This window comes from Mustelus asterias, chromosome 1 (assembly GCF_964213995.1).
Source record: "Mustelus asterias chromosome 1, sMusAst1.hap1.1, whole genome shotgun sequence".
Classification (NCBI taxonomy): domain Eukaryota; kingdom Metazoa; phylum Chordata; class Chondrichthyes; order Carcharhiniformes; family Triakidae; genus Mustelus; species Mustelus asterias.
Window position 1 is genome coordinate 71,066,892 of NC_135801.1, and position 16,108 is coordinate 71,082,999.

Consider the following 16,108-nt stretch of genomic DNA (forward strand, 5'->3'; position numbering starts at 1 on the left):
ATTTGTTTGTCACATGTATTAGGACATAGTGAGAAGTATTGTTCCTTCCACGCTATACAGTCAAAACATACCATTCATAGAGTACATCGGGGAGAAGGAAAGGATAGGGTATGGGATATAGTGTAGCAGTTACAGGAAGGGTGAAGAGAAAGATCAGCTCAATACATGATAGGACCATTCAAAAGTCTGATGACTGTAGGGGAGAAGCTGCTCTTGAGTCTGTTGGTACGTGTTTTCAAACACTTGAATCTTTTTCCCGATGGAATAAGGTGGAAGAGAGTATGTCCAGGGTGTGTGGGCTCCTTGATTATGCTGGCTGTTTTCCCAAGGCAGCAGGAAGTGTAGATGGAGTCAATGGATGGGAGGCTGGTTTGTGTGATGGACTAGGCTACATTCATAACCCTTTGTAGTTTTTTGTGGGCTTGGTCGGAGCAGGAGCCATACCAAGCTGTGATACATCTGGCTAGGATGCTTTCTATGGTACATCTGTAAAAATTGGTGAGAGTCTTTCACTGGACATGTGGAAAAATTCCTGTTTGCAGGTAAAAGCAAAATACTGCGGATGCTAGAATCTGAAACAAAAACAGAAAATGCGAGAAAATCTTTAAGTAGGTTCCAAGTAGAAAATCTCAGCAGGTCTGACAGCATCTGTGGAGAGAAAATAGAGCCAACGCTTCGAGTTTAGATGACCCTTCATCAGAGCTGTCGGCCTGGCCGACATATGCCTCCAGAGCCATAGCATTGTGGTTGATTCTCAACTGCCCTCAAAGGGTAATTAGAGATGGGCTATAAATACTGGCCAGCCAGCGACGTCCATGTCCCATGAATTCGTTTAAAAAAAATTCCAGGGAGCAACTATTCCACCTAACCAATGCGTGAATTGTTTGCACTTTAGTGAAGATGCTCTCACTGCCATCTTAGAACAGGGCAAGAACAATATTGCCAGTGGCAGTGAAGGTGACTGTAGCAAAGAACATTTATATGCCTGGCTCCTTTCAGACTGGCATTGGAGAGATTTACAACATCTAGCAGTTTTCCAGCCACTGTTGTCTAAGGGAGGTCGCTGAGGTTCTCAATCAATCAGAACTAACTGCATATCAATTTCTTAGTTATTTTTACTCTCAGAATTTTTTCTCTGAGGGTCATGAGTCTCTGGAACTCTCTTCCCCAGAGAGTGATAGAGGCAAGGACATTGAATATCTTTAAGGCAGGACTAAATAGATTCATGGCTAACAAGGGAGTCAAAATATATAGGGTGTAGGCAGGAGAGTGGCATTGAAGCCATGATCATATTGAATGACAGAGCAGACTTGAGGGGTTGAATGACCTACTCCTGCCCCTAATTTGTAACTTCATATGTTTGTATGTGCTTCTGCCAGAGATACACACACAGCTTCGCTAGGATCATAGACTTTTCCTAGATTTCTGGGTGCCTTTGACTCTATGTGCATCACTTTGCCTGTCAACTTTTCCCTATCCTCGAACTGAAAGATACATCATTCTCTGAAAGTTCAGCTGGTGAGTGTGACCATATACAGAGAATCATGCAAGTTAATGACTGGTATTCCACCAGCAGCCATGATGTGGCAGTCTATGGTAGTCCACCGCACCAGCTTCATTTGATTTTCCTTGGCAAATAAAGGTGGCGATTGGACTTTGAGAGGACAAGGATAATACTGATGACCTCATTGTGCAACCACGTGCAGGTAGTCAGCTTGCATACAATGAAAGCCATGCTTCCACACAAAATATAACAGAGTAGACTGTTGAAATTCTGAAACAATGCTTCTGCGAACTGGATCAATCTGGCAAAAACCTGCCACATCAGCAGAGCAAATTTGAAGATTTCTGGTGATCTGGTGCATGCTGCACAACTCATGTTATGAGGACACAGCCCTTTTTACCAGTTATACAGTGAGTAGCTGAGAAGTGGTGCATGAGGAGCAAGAGGAAGATGAGATAACAAAGAACAAAGAAAATTACAGCACAGGAACAGGCCCTTCGGCCCTCCAAGCCTGCTCCCACCATGCTGCCCGACTTAACTAAAACCCCCTACCCTTCCGGGGACCATATCCTTACATTCCCATCCTATTTATGTATTTGTCAAGAGGCCCCTTAAAAGTCACTATCATATCCCCTTCCACTACCTCCCCTGGCAGCGAGTTCCAGGCATCCACCACCCTCTGTGTAAAGAAAATCTGCCTCGTACATCTCCTTTAAACCTTGCCCCTCGCATTTTAAACTTATGCTCCCTAGTAATTGACTCTTCCACCCTGGGAAAAAGCTTCTGACTATACAGATAGGAAGGAGGCAACTTGAACAGCCACTTTCTGCCCAGGTTGTCTGTGAGCGCGATACCAGAAGCCATAACTCCAATTCCCCATGCACTTACAAACCCACACCTGACCTTTCTGTTACTGACCACCATGTCCTCTTGGCTGCAATGCAAAAATAAGTCACAACAAAATAAACGTTCCAACTAAATTTATCAATTAAATCATGTCCTGTGGTATAAAAAAATTAAATGCATCAGCTTAATGCATTCGCTTCTGCCCTTGTCTTCCATGTATCATTGCACGGCTCCAAGCTGTGCTCCCAAAGTGGCTGCAGCATGGTTCGTGAAAGCCTGCTGACTTTTACTGAAGATAGTCTTGGATGGCAATAGCAGCCTGTACTGGCTGTTTGACAGATAACAGCAAAGGCACTGGCAGAGTGACAGAGGTGGGAGGATAAATGTTGTCTTCCTGAGAGAGATTGATGTGCCATTCACTCTGGTGAACTCCTCAGCAATCCTTGTACTCTACTGGAGGACAAATTGATGCACTGCTGTGACACCAACTATGCCACTTTTTCACTGTGTAATCCACAGTCATGATGACAACATTCTCACCTCGCATGGCAGCAAGCTGACCTCGCTTGATAGCAGTCTGGTCTTCCACTCTAGCACTCAGATGCTGGGTGGTTACTCCTTGTTCAGCAACATAAAATGCAACATCAGATGCTATAGCACGGTTGGCTCCACAACCGTGCAAGCAGAATTCGTCATCACCTCCATGTTGGAACTCCGTGAAAATGCCTATGTCAAGTAGGCGCTGGACTCATCCATGCTCCTTGACATTGACTTTGGGCTTTCAAGCAGGTTTCCCAATGCAGAAACATTTTGTTGTGCGGCATACTTCTCGTGGCTACCCCATCAAAGCCTAAGCTTGCATCTGAGTCCTTGTGAGCAACCTCGCCTTCAACAACCTGGCACCTATGCTATCCTTGTGGCTGCCCACTGCCCAGGCTACTTCCACCTGCGCCTATTGTTTCAAGAGGTGCAAATCCCACCTCTAATCTATTTTCAGACTTGCATGCAGTCAGTTTCTGAGCTGGTAGTGGAAGGTATGTGGGAGCGATTTTCTTCAACCATGACTTCCAGCACCTGCTCGAAACAATGCACTTATCCTTTCAGAGAAGCAAGCCATTCTTAATCATTGTACACTAGCTTTTAAGTGTTGGTAGTCATTCACAGTATCATTCATCAGGATCATTCGGGAGGCAGAGGCAGATATAGATAGAAGCTACAGGGAGGTAGCTACTCCTAGAAATTATGATACGTGGGTGACGGCTAGAAGGGGTAAGAAGCAGTCAGAGCAGCGATCCCCTGTATAACAAGTATTCTGTTTTGGATACTGTTGGGGGTGACGACTTAACAGGGGTAAGCCATGGGGGACAGGACTCTGGGACAGAGTCTGCCCTTGTTGCTCAGAAGGGAAGGGGGGAGAGGAGTAGAACATTAGTTATTGGGGACTCCATAGTTAGGGGGATAGATAGGAGATTCTGTAGAAACGAGAGGGACTCGCGGCTGGTGTAAAATTGGGATAAAATTAGTCCTCTTGAAGATCAGAGTGGTCGACTATGTATAGAACCAAAAGAAATGGGGGAGATATTAAATGGGTTTTTTGCATCCGTATTTACGAAGGAAACTGGCATGGAGTCCGTATTTACGAAGGAAACTGGCATGGAGTCTATGGGAATAAGGCAAACAAGTAGGGAGGTCATGGAACCTATACAGATTAAAGGGGAGGAGGTGCTTGCTGTCTTGAGGCAAATCAGAGTAGATAAATCCCCAGGTACAGACAGGGTATTCCCTCGGACCTTGAAGGAGACTAGTGTTGAAATTGCAGGGGCCCTAGCAGATATATTTAAAATGTCGGTATCCACAGGTGTGGTGCCGGATGATTGGAGAATAGCTCATGTTGTTCCGTTGTTTAAAAAAGGCTCAAAAAGTAATGCGGGAAATTATAGGCCGGTAAATTTGATGTCAGTAGTAGGTAAATTATTGGAAGGAGTGCTAAGAGATAGGATCTACAAATATTTGGACAGACAGGGACTTATTAGGGAGAGTCAACATGGCTTTGTGCGTGCTAGGTCATGTTTAACCAATCTATTAGAGTTTTTCGAGGAGGTTACCAGGAAAGTGGATGAAGGGAAGGCAGTGGATGTTGTCTACGTGAACTTCAGTAAGGCCTTTGACAAGGTCCCGCATGGGAGGTTAGTCAGGAAGGTTCAGTTGCTAGGTATACATGGAGAGGTAGTAAATTGGATTAGACATTGGCTCAATGGAAGAAGCCAGAGAGTGGTAGTGGAGGATTGCTTCTCTGAGTGGAGGCCTGCGACTCGTGGTGTGCCACAGGGATCAGTGCTGGGTCCATTGTTGTTTGTCATCTATATCAATGATCTGGATGATAATGTGGTAAATTGGATCAGCAAGTTTGCTGATGATACAAAGATTGGAGATGTAGTGGACAGTGAGGAAGGTTTTCAAAGCTTGCAGAGGGATTTGGACCAGCTAGAAAAATGGGCTGAAAAATGGCAGATGGAGTTTAATGCAGACAAGTGTGAGGTATTGCACTTTGGAAGGACAAACCAAGGTAGACCATACAAGGTAAATGGTAGGACACTGAAGCGTGCAGTAGAACAGAGGGATCTGGGAATACAGATACATAATTCCCTAAAAGTGGCATCACAGGTAGATAGGGTCGTAAAGAGTGCTTTTGGTACATTGGCCTTTATAAATCAAAGTATTGAGTATAGGAGTTGGAATGTTATGGTGAGGTTGTATAAGACATTGGTGAGGCCGAATTTAGAGTATTGTGTGCAGTTTTGGTCACCTAATTACAGGAAGGATATTAATAGGGTTGAAAGAGTGCAGAGAAGGTTCACAAGAATGTTGCCGGGACTTGAGAAACTGAGTTACAGAGAAAGGTTGGATAGGTTAGGACTTTATTCCCTGGAGCACAGAATAATGAGGGGAGATTTGATAGAGGTGTATAAAATTATGATGGGTATAGATAGAGTGAATGCAAGTAGACTTTTTCCACTGAGACTAGGGGAGAAAATAACTAGAGGACATGGGTTAAGGGTGAGGGGGGAAAAGTTTAAAGGGAATATTAGGGGGGGCTTCTTCACACAGAGTGGTGGGAGTTTGGAATGAGCTGCCAGATGAGGTGGTGAATGCGGACTCACTTTTAAGATTTAAGAAAAACTTGGACAGGTACATGGATGAGAGAGGTGTGGAGGGATATGGTCCAGGTGCAAGTCAGTGGGACTAGGCACAAAAATGGTTTGGCACAGGCAAGAAAGGCCAAAAGGCCTGTTTCTGTGCTGTAATGTGCTATGGTTCTATGGCGTGTTGCCTCCCGGGTGCCAGGATCCGTGATGTCTCGGATCATGTTTTCGGGATCCTTAAGGGGGAGGGGGACCAGCTCCAAGTCGTGGTTCACAGAGGCACCCAAGACATAGGTAGGAAAAGGGATGGGGATGTAAGGCAGAAATTCAGGGAGTTAGGGTGGAAGCTTAGGGCTAGAACAAACAGAGTTGTTATCTCTGGTTTGTTACCCGTGCCACGTGATAGTGAGGAGAGGAATAGGGAGAGAGAGCAATTGAACACGTGGCTACAGGGATGGTGCAGGAGGGAGGGATTCAGATACCTGGACAATTGGGGCTCCTTCTGGGGTAGATGGGACTTCTACAAATGGGATGGTCTACACCTGAACCAGAGGGGTACCAATATCCTGGGGGGGAAATTTGCTAATACTGTTCAGGAGGGTTTGAACTAATTCAACAGGGGGATGGGAACCTGAATTGTAGATCCAGTGTACAGGAGGTTGAGAGTAATGAGGTCATGGATAAGGTTTCAGCGTCGCAGGAGTGTACTGACAGGCAGGAAGGTGGTTCGAAGTGTGTATACTTCAATGGCAGGAGCATCCGGAATAAGGTGGGTGAACTTGCAGCATGGGTTGGTACCTGGGACTTCGATGTTGTGGCCATCTCGGAGACATGGATAGAGCAGGGACAGGAATGGTTGTTGCAGGTTCCGGGGTTTAGATGTTTCAGTAAGAGCAGGGAAGGTGGTAAAAGAGGTGGAGGTGTGGCATTGTTAGTCAAGGACAGTATTACGGTGGCAGAAAGGACGATTGGTGAGGACTTGTCTACTGAGGTAGTATGGGTTGAGGTTATAAGCAGGAAAGGAGAGGTCACCCTGTTGGGAGTTTTCTATAGGCCTCCGAAAAGTTCCAGAGATGTAGAGGAAAGGATTGCAAAGATGATTCTGGATAGGAGCGAAAGTAACAGGGTAGTTGTTATGGGGGACTTGAACTTTGCAAATATTGACTGGAAAAGCTATAGTTCGAGTACTTTAGATGGGTCAGTTTTTGTCCAATGTGTGCAGGACGGTTTCCTGACACTGTGTAGATAGGCCAACAAGAGGCGAGGCCACATTGGATTTGGTATTGGGTAATGAACCAGACCAGGTGTTAGATTTGGAGGTAGGGGGGCACTTTGGTGATAGTGACCACAATTTGGTTATGTTTACTTTAGCAATGGAAAGGAATAGGTATATACCGCAGGGCAAGAGTTATAGCTGGGGGAAAGGAAATTATGATGCGATTAGGAGAGATTTAGGATACATAGGTTGGGGAAGGAAACTGCAGGGGATGGACACAATTGAAATGTGGAGCTTGTTCAAGGAACAGCTACTGGGTGTCCTTGATAAGTATGTACCTGTCAGGCAGGGAGGAAATGTTCGAGTAAGGGAACCGTGGTTTACTAAAGAAGTTGAATCTCTTGTGAAGAGGAAGAAGGAGACTTCTGTGAAGATGAGATGTGAAGGCTCAGTTAGGGTGCTTGAGAGTTACAAGTTAGCCAGGAAGGACCTAAAGAGAGAGTTAAGAAGAGCCAGGAGGGGACATGTGAAGTCTTTGGCAGGTAGGATCAAGGAAAACCCTAAAGCTTTCTATAGGTATGTCAGGAATAAAAGAATGACTAGGGTAAGTTTAGGGCCCGTCAAGGACAGTAGTGGGAAGTTGTGCGTGGAGCCTGAAGAGATAGGAGAGGCGCTAAATGAATATTTTTCGTCAGAATTCACGCAGGACAAAGACAATGTTGTCAAGGAGAATACTGAGATACAGGCTATTGGACTAGACGGGATTGAGGTTAATAAGGAGGAGGTGTTAGCAATTCTGGAAAGTGTGAAAATAGATAAGTCCCCTGGGCCGGATGGGATTTATCCCAGGATTCTCGGGGAGGCTAGGGAGGAGATTGCAGAGCCTTTGGCTTTGATCTTTAGGTCGTCAGGAATAGTACCAGAAGACTGGAGGATAGCAAATGTTGTCCCCTAGTTCAAGAAGGGAAGTAGAGACAACCCTGGTAATTATAGACCAGTGAGCCTTACTTCTGTTGTGGGCAAAGTTTTGGAAAGGATTATAAGAGATAGGATTTATAATCATCTAGAAAGGAATAATTTGATTAGGGATAGTCAACACGGTTTTGTGAAGGGTAGGTCGTGCCTCACAAACCTTATTGAGTTCTTTGAGAAGGTGACCAAAGAGGTGGATGAGGGTAAAGCAGTTGATATGGTGTATATGGATTTCAGTAAAGCGTTTGATAAGATTCCCCACGGTAAGCGATTGCAGGAGATACAGAGGCATGGGATTGAGGGTGATTTAGCGGTTTGGATCAGAAATTGGCTAGCTGTAAGAAGGCAGAGGGTGGTGGTTGATGGGAAATGTTCATCCTGGAGTTCAGTTACTAGTGGTGTACCGCAAGGATCTGTTTTGGGGCCCCTGCTGTTTGTCATTTTTATAAAAGACCTAGATGAGGGTGTGGAAGGATGGGTTAGTAAATTTGCGGATGACACTAAGGGTCGGTGGAGTTGTGAACAGTGCGGAAGGTTGTTTCAGGTTACAGAGGGACATAGATAAGCTGTAGTGCTGGGCTGAGAGGTGGCAAATGGAGTTCAATACGGAAAAGTGTGAGGTGATTCACTTTGGAAGGAGTAACAGGATTACAGAGTACTGGGCTAATGGTAAGATACTTGTTAGTGTGGCTGAACAGAGAGATCTCGGTGTCCATGTGCATAGATCCCTGAAAGTTGGCACCCAGGTTGATAGGGTTGTTAAGAAGGTGTACGGAGTGTTAGCTTTTATTGGTAGAGGGATTGAGTTTCGGAGCCAGGAGGTCATGTTGCAGCTGTACAAAACTCTGGTGCGGCCGCACTTGGAGTATTGCGTACAGTTCTGGTCACCGCATTATAGGAAGGATGTGGAAGCATTGGAAAGGGTGCAGAGGAGATTTACTAGGATGTTGCCTGGTATGGTGGGAAGGTCTTATGAGGAAAGGCTGAGGGACTTGAGGTTGTTTTCGTTAGAGAGAAGAAGGTCAAGAGGTGACTTAATAGAGGCATACAAGATGATCAGAGGATTATATAGGGTGGATAGTGAGAGCCTTTTTCCTCAGATGGTGATAGCTAGCACGAGGGGACATAGCTTTAAATTGAGGGATGATAGATATAGGACAGATTTCAGAGGTAGGTTCTTCACTCAGAGAGTGGTAAAAGCGTGGAATGCCCTGCCTGCAGCAGTAGTGGACTCGCCAACATTAAGGGCATTTAAATGGTCATTGGATAAACATATGGATGATGTTGGAATAGTGTAGGTTAGATGGGCTTTAGATTGGTTTCACAGGTCGGCGCAACATCGAGGGCCGAAGAGCCTGTACTGCGCTGTAATGTTCAATGTTCTATAATGTTCTATGTATTGGCCCTCTGTTGTTGCTCTCACCAGTGTTTAGCAGTGATTGGACAAATGAGCGGGCAACACAAAGTCAATGTGTTGCCTTGTTTGCAATCTATGGGCACGGGTTAATCCTGCTTTGCTATCCAATTTAGTCCCCTTAATCTGTGTTCACAATGAAAGACACGTCATTTGAATTGAATTATTTTGGATTTCAGGAAGTCTTAGCTTGTTCGGGTGGATTCAAATAGAAATGTTGTTCTCAACCCTGTTATGTATGGAGTGATATGAAAAGTGATATATCACACTATTTGAAGTGATTTTGCAAACAAATTGACTGCTGTATTTTTCTGTCTTTTATAGTTTGTTCTACATTACAATAGAAACAGAATTCTCTGTCACATCTACAATGGCAATGTTTACCTCTGGTCTGTTTGTGAACTATTTTTCTTTCCTCAGCGTGGGGAAACTGCATTGCACATGGCTGCACGAGCTGGACAGGTGGAAGTTGTGCGCTGCCTGCTACGCAATGGGGCCCTAGTGGATGCTAAAGCTAGGGTAAGTGTCGTAAAAGAACAGTACCTGATTATGTTCCTGATACTGCCAGAATAGATGTTGATACTGACCAACGGTGTTAAAAATTTAGTGTTGTGCAAAAATGTCAAGCTAATGTTTTAACAGCTCGTATATGTTAGAACTGCAATATCAGGTAAACTGGCTGGCATTTGTGACCTTTACATCAGAATGATTTACTTTCAGCTCAATAGCTTCACATTCATATTGCAGGGATACAGATGCCAGTTTTCATTGGAAAAGCTGGAGCACAGCAGAGGTAGTGGGGTGGGGAAGATGCTGAACCATCAAAGCCGCTCTGCCTTCCATTCTTTCATTTCCCTAGGAGTAGCATTGATGCTTATTATGACCAAGTCTTGCCTATAAACCATGACAGCAAGCAGCAACAGCAGAAACTAAACATGAAAAAGATGAAGGAAGGAACAATATCGGAATTTTCTCTCAGCCATGCTTTTTGATTCCATTTGGCTACCACAACAAAAGTTATGATTCACGTGGCACACATTTTGTGCATTGTCTTTAGTTGTTAACAAGGTAAAGGAGCACTATATGAAGTGAGGTTGCTGGAATACGCCTTTGCTGTTCACAACCAAAGTGGAGAGCGAAGGTGAAGGAGAAACAAAATCCCTTAAACAGTTGCATGTCTGTTATTGATTAGTATTTCTTTGTAATTTCCCTGAACTGCATTCAAGTGAAGGCAGGTTTTCAGTCTTGTACACTAATTTACTTGCTGATCAATATGCTGCTAAACAACAATTTGTTGAGTGGACATTACGGCTGCAGTAACCAATCCAAACTAAGTGCAATTTCAACAGAAGTTCAATATGAAATTGGCACCAAAAAAGCACATTATAACTGACAATGGGTAACATGGAGAAGACACCTTTTGAACAAAAGACAGACCCAGTGGTAACTGACAGTTACTTGAAAATGAAGGTAATAGCCATATTCAGCTCCAAATTATATGTTATTTTGTGAATGAATTCTAAGTTGCCTTACAGAGGAGAAGCATTTATGTCAAAATGAACAATCTTCTAAATTTATATTTCTCCCAATTAACTTCCCATTTATTGACTTTCTTCCCTTTTCCTTGGTTTACTTTTCACCCTTTTAGAGTGTTGGCTGTAAATATATATTGTCACCATTGATCAATAATGCTTCAATAAAAGACAGCTTCTGGGAATGGAAAGGGCAACTGGAAACTGAAATTACAGTTCACCATTCCCATAAAATTCTCTATTGGGAACCAAGCCAAGATCTGGCAGAGCAGTGAAGATAGTCAGATTTTAACCTTGTGCACCTGACAAAAGTCAGACAGGCGACAGTTAAAATCAGCCGTAGGGTTTTCCTACTTTGAACAGACAGGAAATCTTTGAGCTTATCACTGGATACCTGCCTGAAACTCATCGGCTTCTTATTAATGTGAAAATTAGGCTCCAAAAGACAACATTAGAACTTGATTGATATTGATAATTTACATCTGGATAGATAGATCAAAAGTTGGTATTAAACATTGTATGCTTTTACATACAGCTTTTGTTGCAAATGCTGGAGCTCATTCAAAACTATTATTTATATGTAAAAAACGCAGTCAGTGTTTTTGAACATTTCTATTTAGACATAACTCGATCCTTTTTTGAATACTTTCCTATTGGTTGATCACCAAAATTATTTTTTGTTTAAATTGGTTTCCATATTTGCTTAAGGTAGAAATCTGAAGATGGCGTGGTTTTGCTTTGAATGCTGTGGACAGAACTGCAACGGATAAGGAATATTTTGTGTTTGTTCATTTTATTCCCCCAGGAGGATCAGACACCTTTGCACATTGCCTCAAGGTTGGGTAAAACTGAGATTGTGCAACTGCTGCTACAGCATATGGCCTTTCCAGATGCCTGCACCACTAATGGCTACACCCCACTACATATCTCTGCCAGGGAGGGGCAGGAAGATGTGACTTCCATTTTGCTTGAGGCAGGTGCTTCTCACTCATTAGCCACAAAGGTAAGAGGTTACTTGTTTGATGAAGAGCGAAAAGCATTGAACTAATATTGAATTGTGACACATTAGGAAAAAAACGACTATTTAACACAAAGTAAATTATTGTTTTCATAGCTCTCTGGTGACGTGCTCAAACTCCTGTATGTAAGCCCTAGTTCCAGCATTAATTTTCCTGATTGAATGATTATCCTGGTTTGGCAGATTGTGACATTTGGTATAAATTTTCCAGATATCATAATTATATGTGGTACGAGAAATTAAACATTGTTCCACTTTGCATGTAGTTACCTCTTTCTGCCCCTCCAATCCTATAAGTTTCTTCCACAATAATATTGGAAAATTCTCCTGACTGATTTGCCAGTTACTTGCTGTAAAGCAAAGAAACTCGCCAGATTGTAATCGTCTTTTTACCTCTCCATCTGTGATTCTCAACTGTTTGTTTGACCAATTTATTGCTCCTATCAATCATCTGTGATCTTTGCAAATTTCTTCCCACTTTCAAACCAAATTTCTTAATTTGTTTAATTATAGGACAGGTGTCTTTTAGTTTAAGCTTAGAGAACTGTTTATGATAAGTTAAAAATTAAGTTACGTGATTTTTTAAAAAGTCCAACACTTTCTGCAGTCTCAATAGAGCACCTGCAGTCCAGTGTGATTTTCCTTTCTTCATGCTGAGTATCTACTACAATTGCCAATTTCAAGGTAGCTGTTTGCAACTGGCCTGTTTCCAGTTGTACTAGGAGTGCCAAACATATTCTGGTATACAATTTTTCAGTGTATGCCTGTGTATACTCTGCCTGGTTTAATCAATACTCAATTCCCAGAGGTAAAAGCTGGCAAAAATACGAACAAAATTGCATAAATCTTTTGTTGGACAGACAAAAAAATGAAATAATCCCACTACACAAGAGCTTCTTTTTTAATGAGGTTGGGTGCATCAAAATTTGAAACAACTAAATCGATCCATTTCATGTGTTTGATGCTTGTCCTTAGGAGATTGATGTAAAATGGATACCAATATATCAAATACAACATAGAATACAATGGTTTTTCCATTACCGTGATTATTTGTCGTAGATGCTTACCTCTCCAGGCTGATCTGCTCTTGACTATAAACCTATATTGGAAAAAGTGTATTAATTAGAAAACAACACATTTGGGCCAGAATTTGAAGTAGCAGAACATCCAATGCTTTTTGTCAGATGTGCTTTTCAATTCAGTTTATGCTTTTCCCTACAATGTTGCTGAAAATGTGAGCTGATAACAATACAACAAAGAAACAGAATATCTAGGAGCTGTGTGAACAGTGCAACCTGCAGGATATCTCCTTTCATCAATCAGATTTACCCACTGAGAAATAAATACAGGAAGGAGTGGTGAGGAGGAGTAATTAAAGGGGCTAAATTCAATGTCAAATTACATACCGAAAGAGAAATAAAGGGCAAGAGGGAGAAGGAAAAAGAGACAAAGAAGAATAAGAAAAATAATTTTGAATTTAAAATTTGTTATTTTTAAAATATCCTCAAAGATGTCAAAATTTGAAGAAATGAGATTTCACACTTATAATGATTTTTGGTGCCAGGAAGGTTAATTATCAGTAATTTATACTTATCACATTGTTAAAAGGGTACTTTCACTTGTAATGACAAGAGTTAACTTTCTATGATAAGTTTAATGGGCAAATGTAGCAAGTTCCTAAAAAGGCGATACAACATGAGATGCATTCTCACAACACTAGTGGCTAAACTCTGTCGACATTCGGTAGATATTCAGATTTAACTGCACATCTGCTTCTTGCCTGAAGCTACTGTACCAGCTGCACATAAATAACAGAACACCATTAGCCTTACTGTAATTTTGACAACAACTTCAGGCTCTGTAGTTTAGAACTTAATGTCCAGTGCTAAATAAAGTGAGGATAGATCTGTGCTGAACTTCAAAGTTGTATATTTTTGGGCCAACAATGATTTTCCGAAATGTTTACAAATCATATACAAATGCTGGAACTTTCCCAAGTCAAGCAAAGAAATAAGGTATATGGAACAAGGATGTATAAAGTATCTGTTTATGTTTGATAATTATGAAGTAGTTAATTAACCTGTGAATCTTGTTTTTCCCCCAAGTAGCAAAACATGTGGTGGGGACACACGTGTACACACGTACACGCAGTATGGTTGATTTTAAAAGGTTTAGTTTCTAGTGATGAACGTCACTAGATAGGCATATGAGTTTCAAAATCATCCCTCCCCAATCTCTAAACAACATTCTCACTTAGCAAGGCTTGATGGCAGGAGCAGAACTTCACAAAATTACTCCCAGACAAACAGAAAGGAATGAAAAATCAGAAAATAAAATAAAACAAAGAGCTAGAAGAAAAAACAGGTGTATTAATAACAAGTTTATATGTACTGAATATTTCATGAGAACAATATTGATGGCTTATGTTCCAAACGAGTCACTGGTCATTTGTCTTATAAAGACAAGCAATTGAACCAGACATATTGTTAAGCAATTTACATTTATCGTCTCTTTCAGTTAACTCTTCTTCAACTCATGTCCTCAAAGGTCCTAGACTTTTTGAAAATGAACTTGTTTCAACCTGAATCCATAAGTTCTAAGTTCTCCACTATTGTCTCAGAATAACATGCTCCAGTTCAGTTCAATGCAAACATCCTTCATGGACAAGTGATATTGAAACTTGGGCACATAAAGTCTAATCCTTCTCACATAAACAATTACGAATGTTTGGAAAAATATTACTACATTTATTATATGTCCATCTCTTTCTGGTAGAATTTTAATGCATTAATTTTAGTGGTATAATTTATCTGATAGAGAAAGGCTACAATGTGATAAATCTCTCCAGAACTGACACTAACCAGCTAATGCATAAGGGATAAAATCATGAATGGTTACAGCCAACCCCTCGCGTAGTAATATTTATCATGTCTTGATGCTGCCTGCGACATTTTCCATTTCTGCCACATATAAAATGTGCCAAGTTAAAATGAGTACATGTGCTTTAAAGGCAACTTGTGTGATCAAAGGGAAAATATCTACCCAGTTCCAGATCCTGCACTTTTGTAGAAGTAGTGTTCAGACCACCTCTTCTGTTTCAGTTAGTTAAATTACCAAGCCACCCTCATCAAAGAATTATACTCTGTATTCCATGTTTTCCCAAGACATGGTGTCCCAAACTTTCACTGCGAAAATTCTTCATGTATAGTAAAACTACTAATATTTTACCATTGTGTGCACCTGCCTATATTTTTCACTGCTGTTATACAGTATTATTGTATCCCTGTTCCTTATACTGTATTCTATGCATGCTTATTAACTAAGTAGCAGTTGTGTTTCCTCTGTGCCCTATCGCAGAAGGGATTTACCCCACTACATGTCGCAGCTAAGTACGGGAGCCTAGATGTGGCAAAACTCCTTCTGCAACGCTCTGCTTCTCCAGATTCTGCTGGCAAGGCAAGTTACTAATGAACTTTTAAAAGTTCAGTCTGGATATACAATAATTCAGGTCATGTGAAATTTCGGACAACTAAAAGCAACTTGCAGTTTCTAATTAGAAGATTCATGATTGCATTAGTTTATGCATAAAACATTACATGTGGATTCCAAAATTTATTAAAAAACTGTGGTTCCCTAGGCCACTGAAGAAAAATTTGATTCTCAACTAAAATACAGAAAATATTGAACGTCATTGCAATTAAACTGAGTTTTCCAGTAGCTTGACCTAATTGTCTTTTTTGCATGTCAATGTATTACCTGCAGAGTCCTTTTCCCTCACCTCTGTGCTCACTCTGAGGATGCTCCTTTCCAAATCTAAAGCCCTTCTGTCCTCACAGCACCTTCCTGGATTTCTGCATGAATCACTGGAGATGAGGTCTGATTCATGTTTCTTTCTTGGTAATGTGCTCCTCATATTCTGCCTGCTTCTGTCCGTTCCATATTCCAAACATTCCCCCCAAAAAAGCCTCACCCGAATTTTTAGGAGCAGTTTCACAGAAGGTCTTTACATCACAAAAAAACCTTCTGCTTACATTGTGATGCGACGGGGGTTTTCTTATTCCTGCCATTGAGAAGGGATTGTTGCATGAAAGGAATAAAAAAAAATTAGCATCTGGCACTGCTGTTGGCCGCCCCAACCCCCCTCTGTATACCTGAAATGCTAACTTCCTGTTCTCAGGATAACAAAGAAGGTGATAATACCTCAGCTGCATCACAACTGTTGACCAATGTTCTATTTGCACTTATGGCAGCAGGCAAATTAAATTTACTTTGTGGTTCCAGGGTGAAAATATAGTCTTCTGTTTTATCGTTTATTCCCTTAAAAACAGAAGGAACAATGGCCAACTTCTGTTTGACAATTTATCATCCAACAAACAGAATGGACAATGTCTAGAAATGGAATACTTGAAGGCAAATTATACACTCTTTGCATTTGTTAGGTACTATTTCCACTCAGCACATGC

The 16,108-nt window shown here is 41.6% G+C and overlaps 1 protein-coding gene across 8 annotated transcripts in view; it reads left to right on the plus strand.

The window, feature by feature from the left end:
• Nucleotides 1-16,108, plus strand: part of ank2b (ankyrin 2b, neuronal) — an 876,340-nt gene that overhangs the window by 687,398 nt on the left and 172,834 nt on the right. For all 8 annotated transcript variants that reach the window (XM_078213593.1, XM_078213597.1, XM_078213634.1 and 5 more), the window contains exons 14-16: nt 9,516-9,614; nt 11,433-11,630; nt 15,003-15,101. In XM_078213593.1, coding sequence (XP_078069719.1) covers nt 9,516-9,614; nt 11,433-11,630; nt 15,003-15,101 — 396 coding nt within the window. The remainder of the gene's footprint in view (nt 1-9,515; nt 9,615-11,432; nt 11,631-15,002; nt 15,102-16,108) is intronic.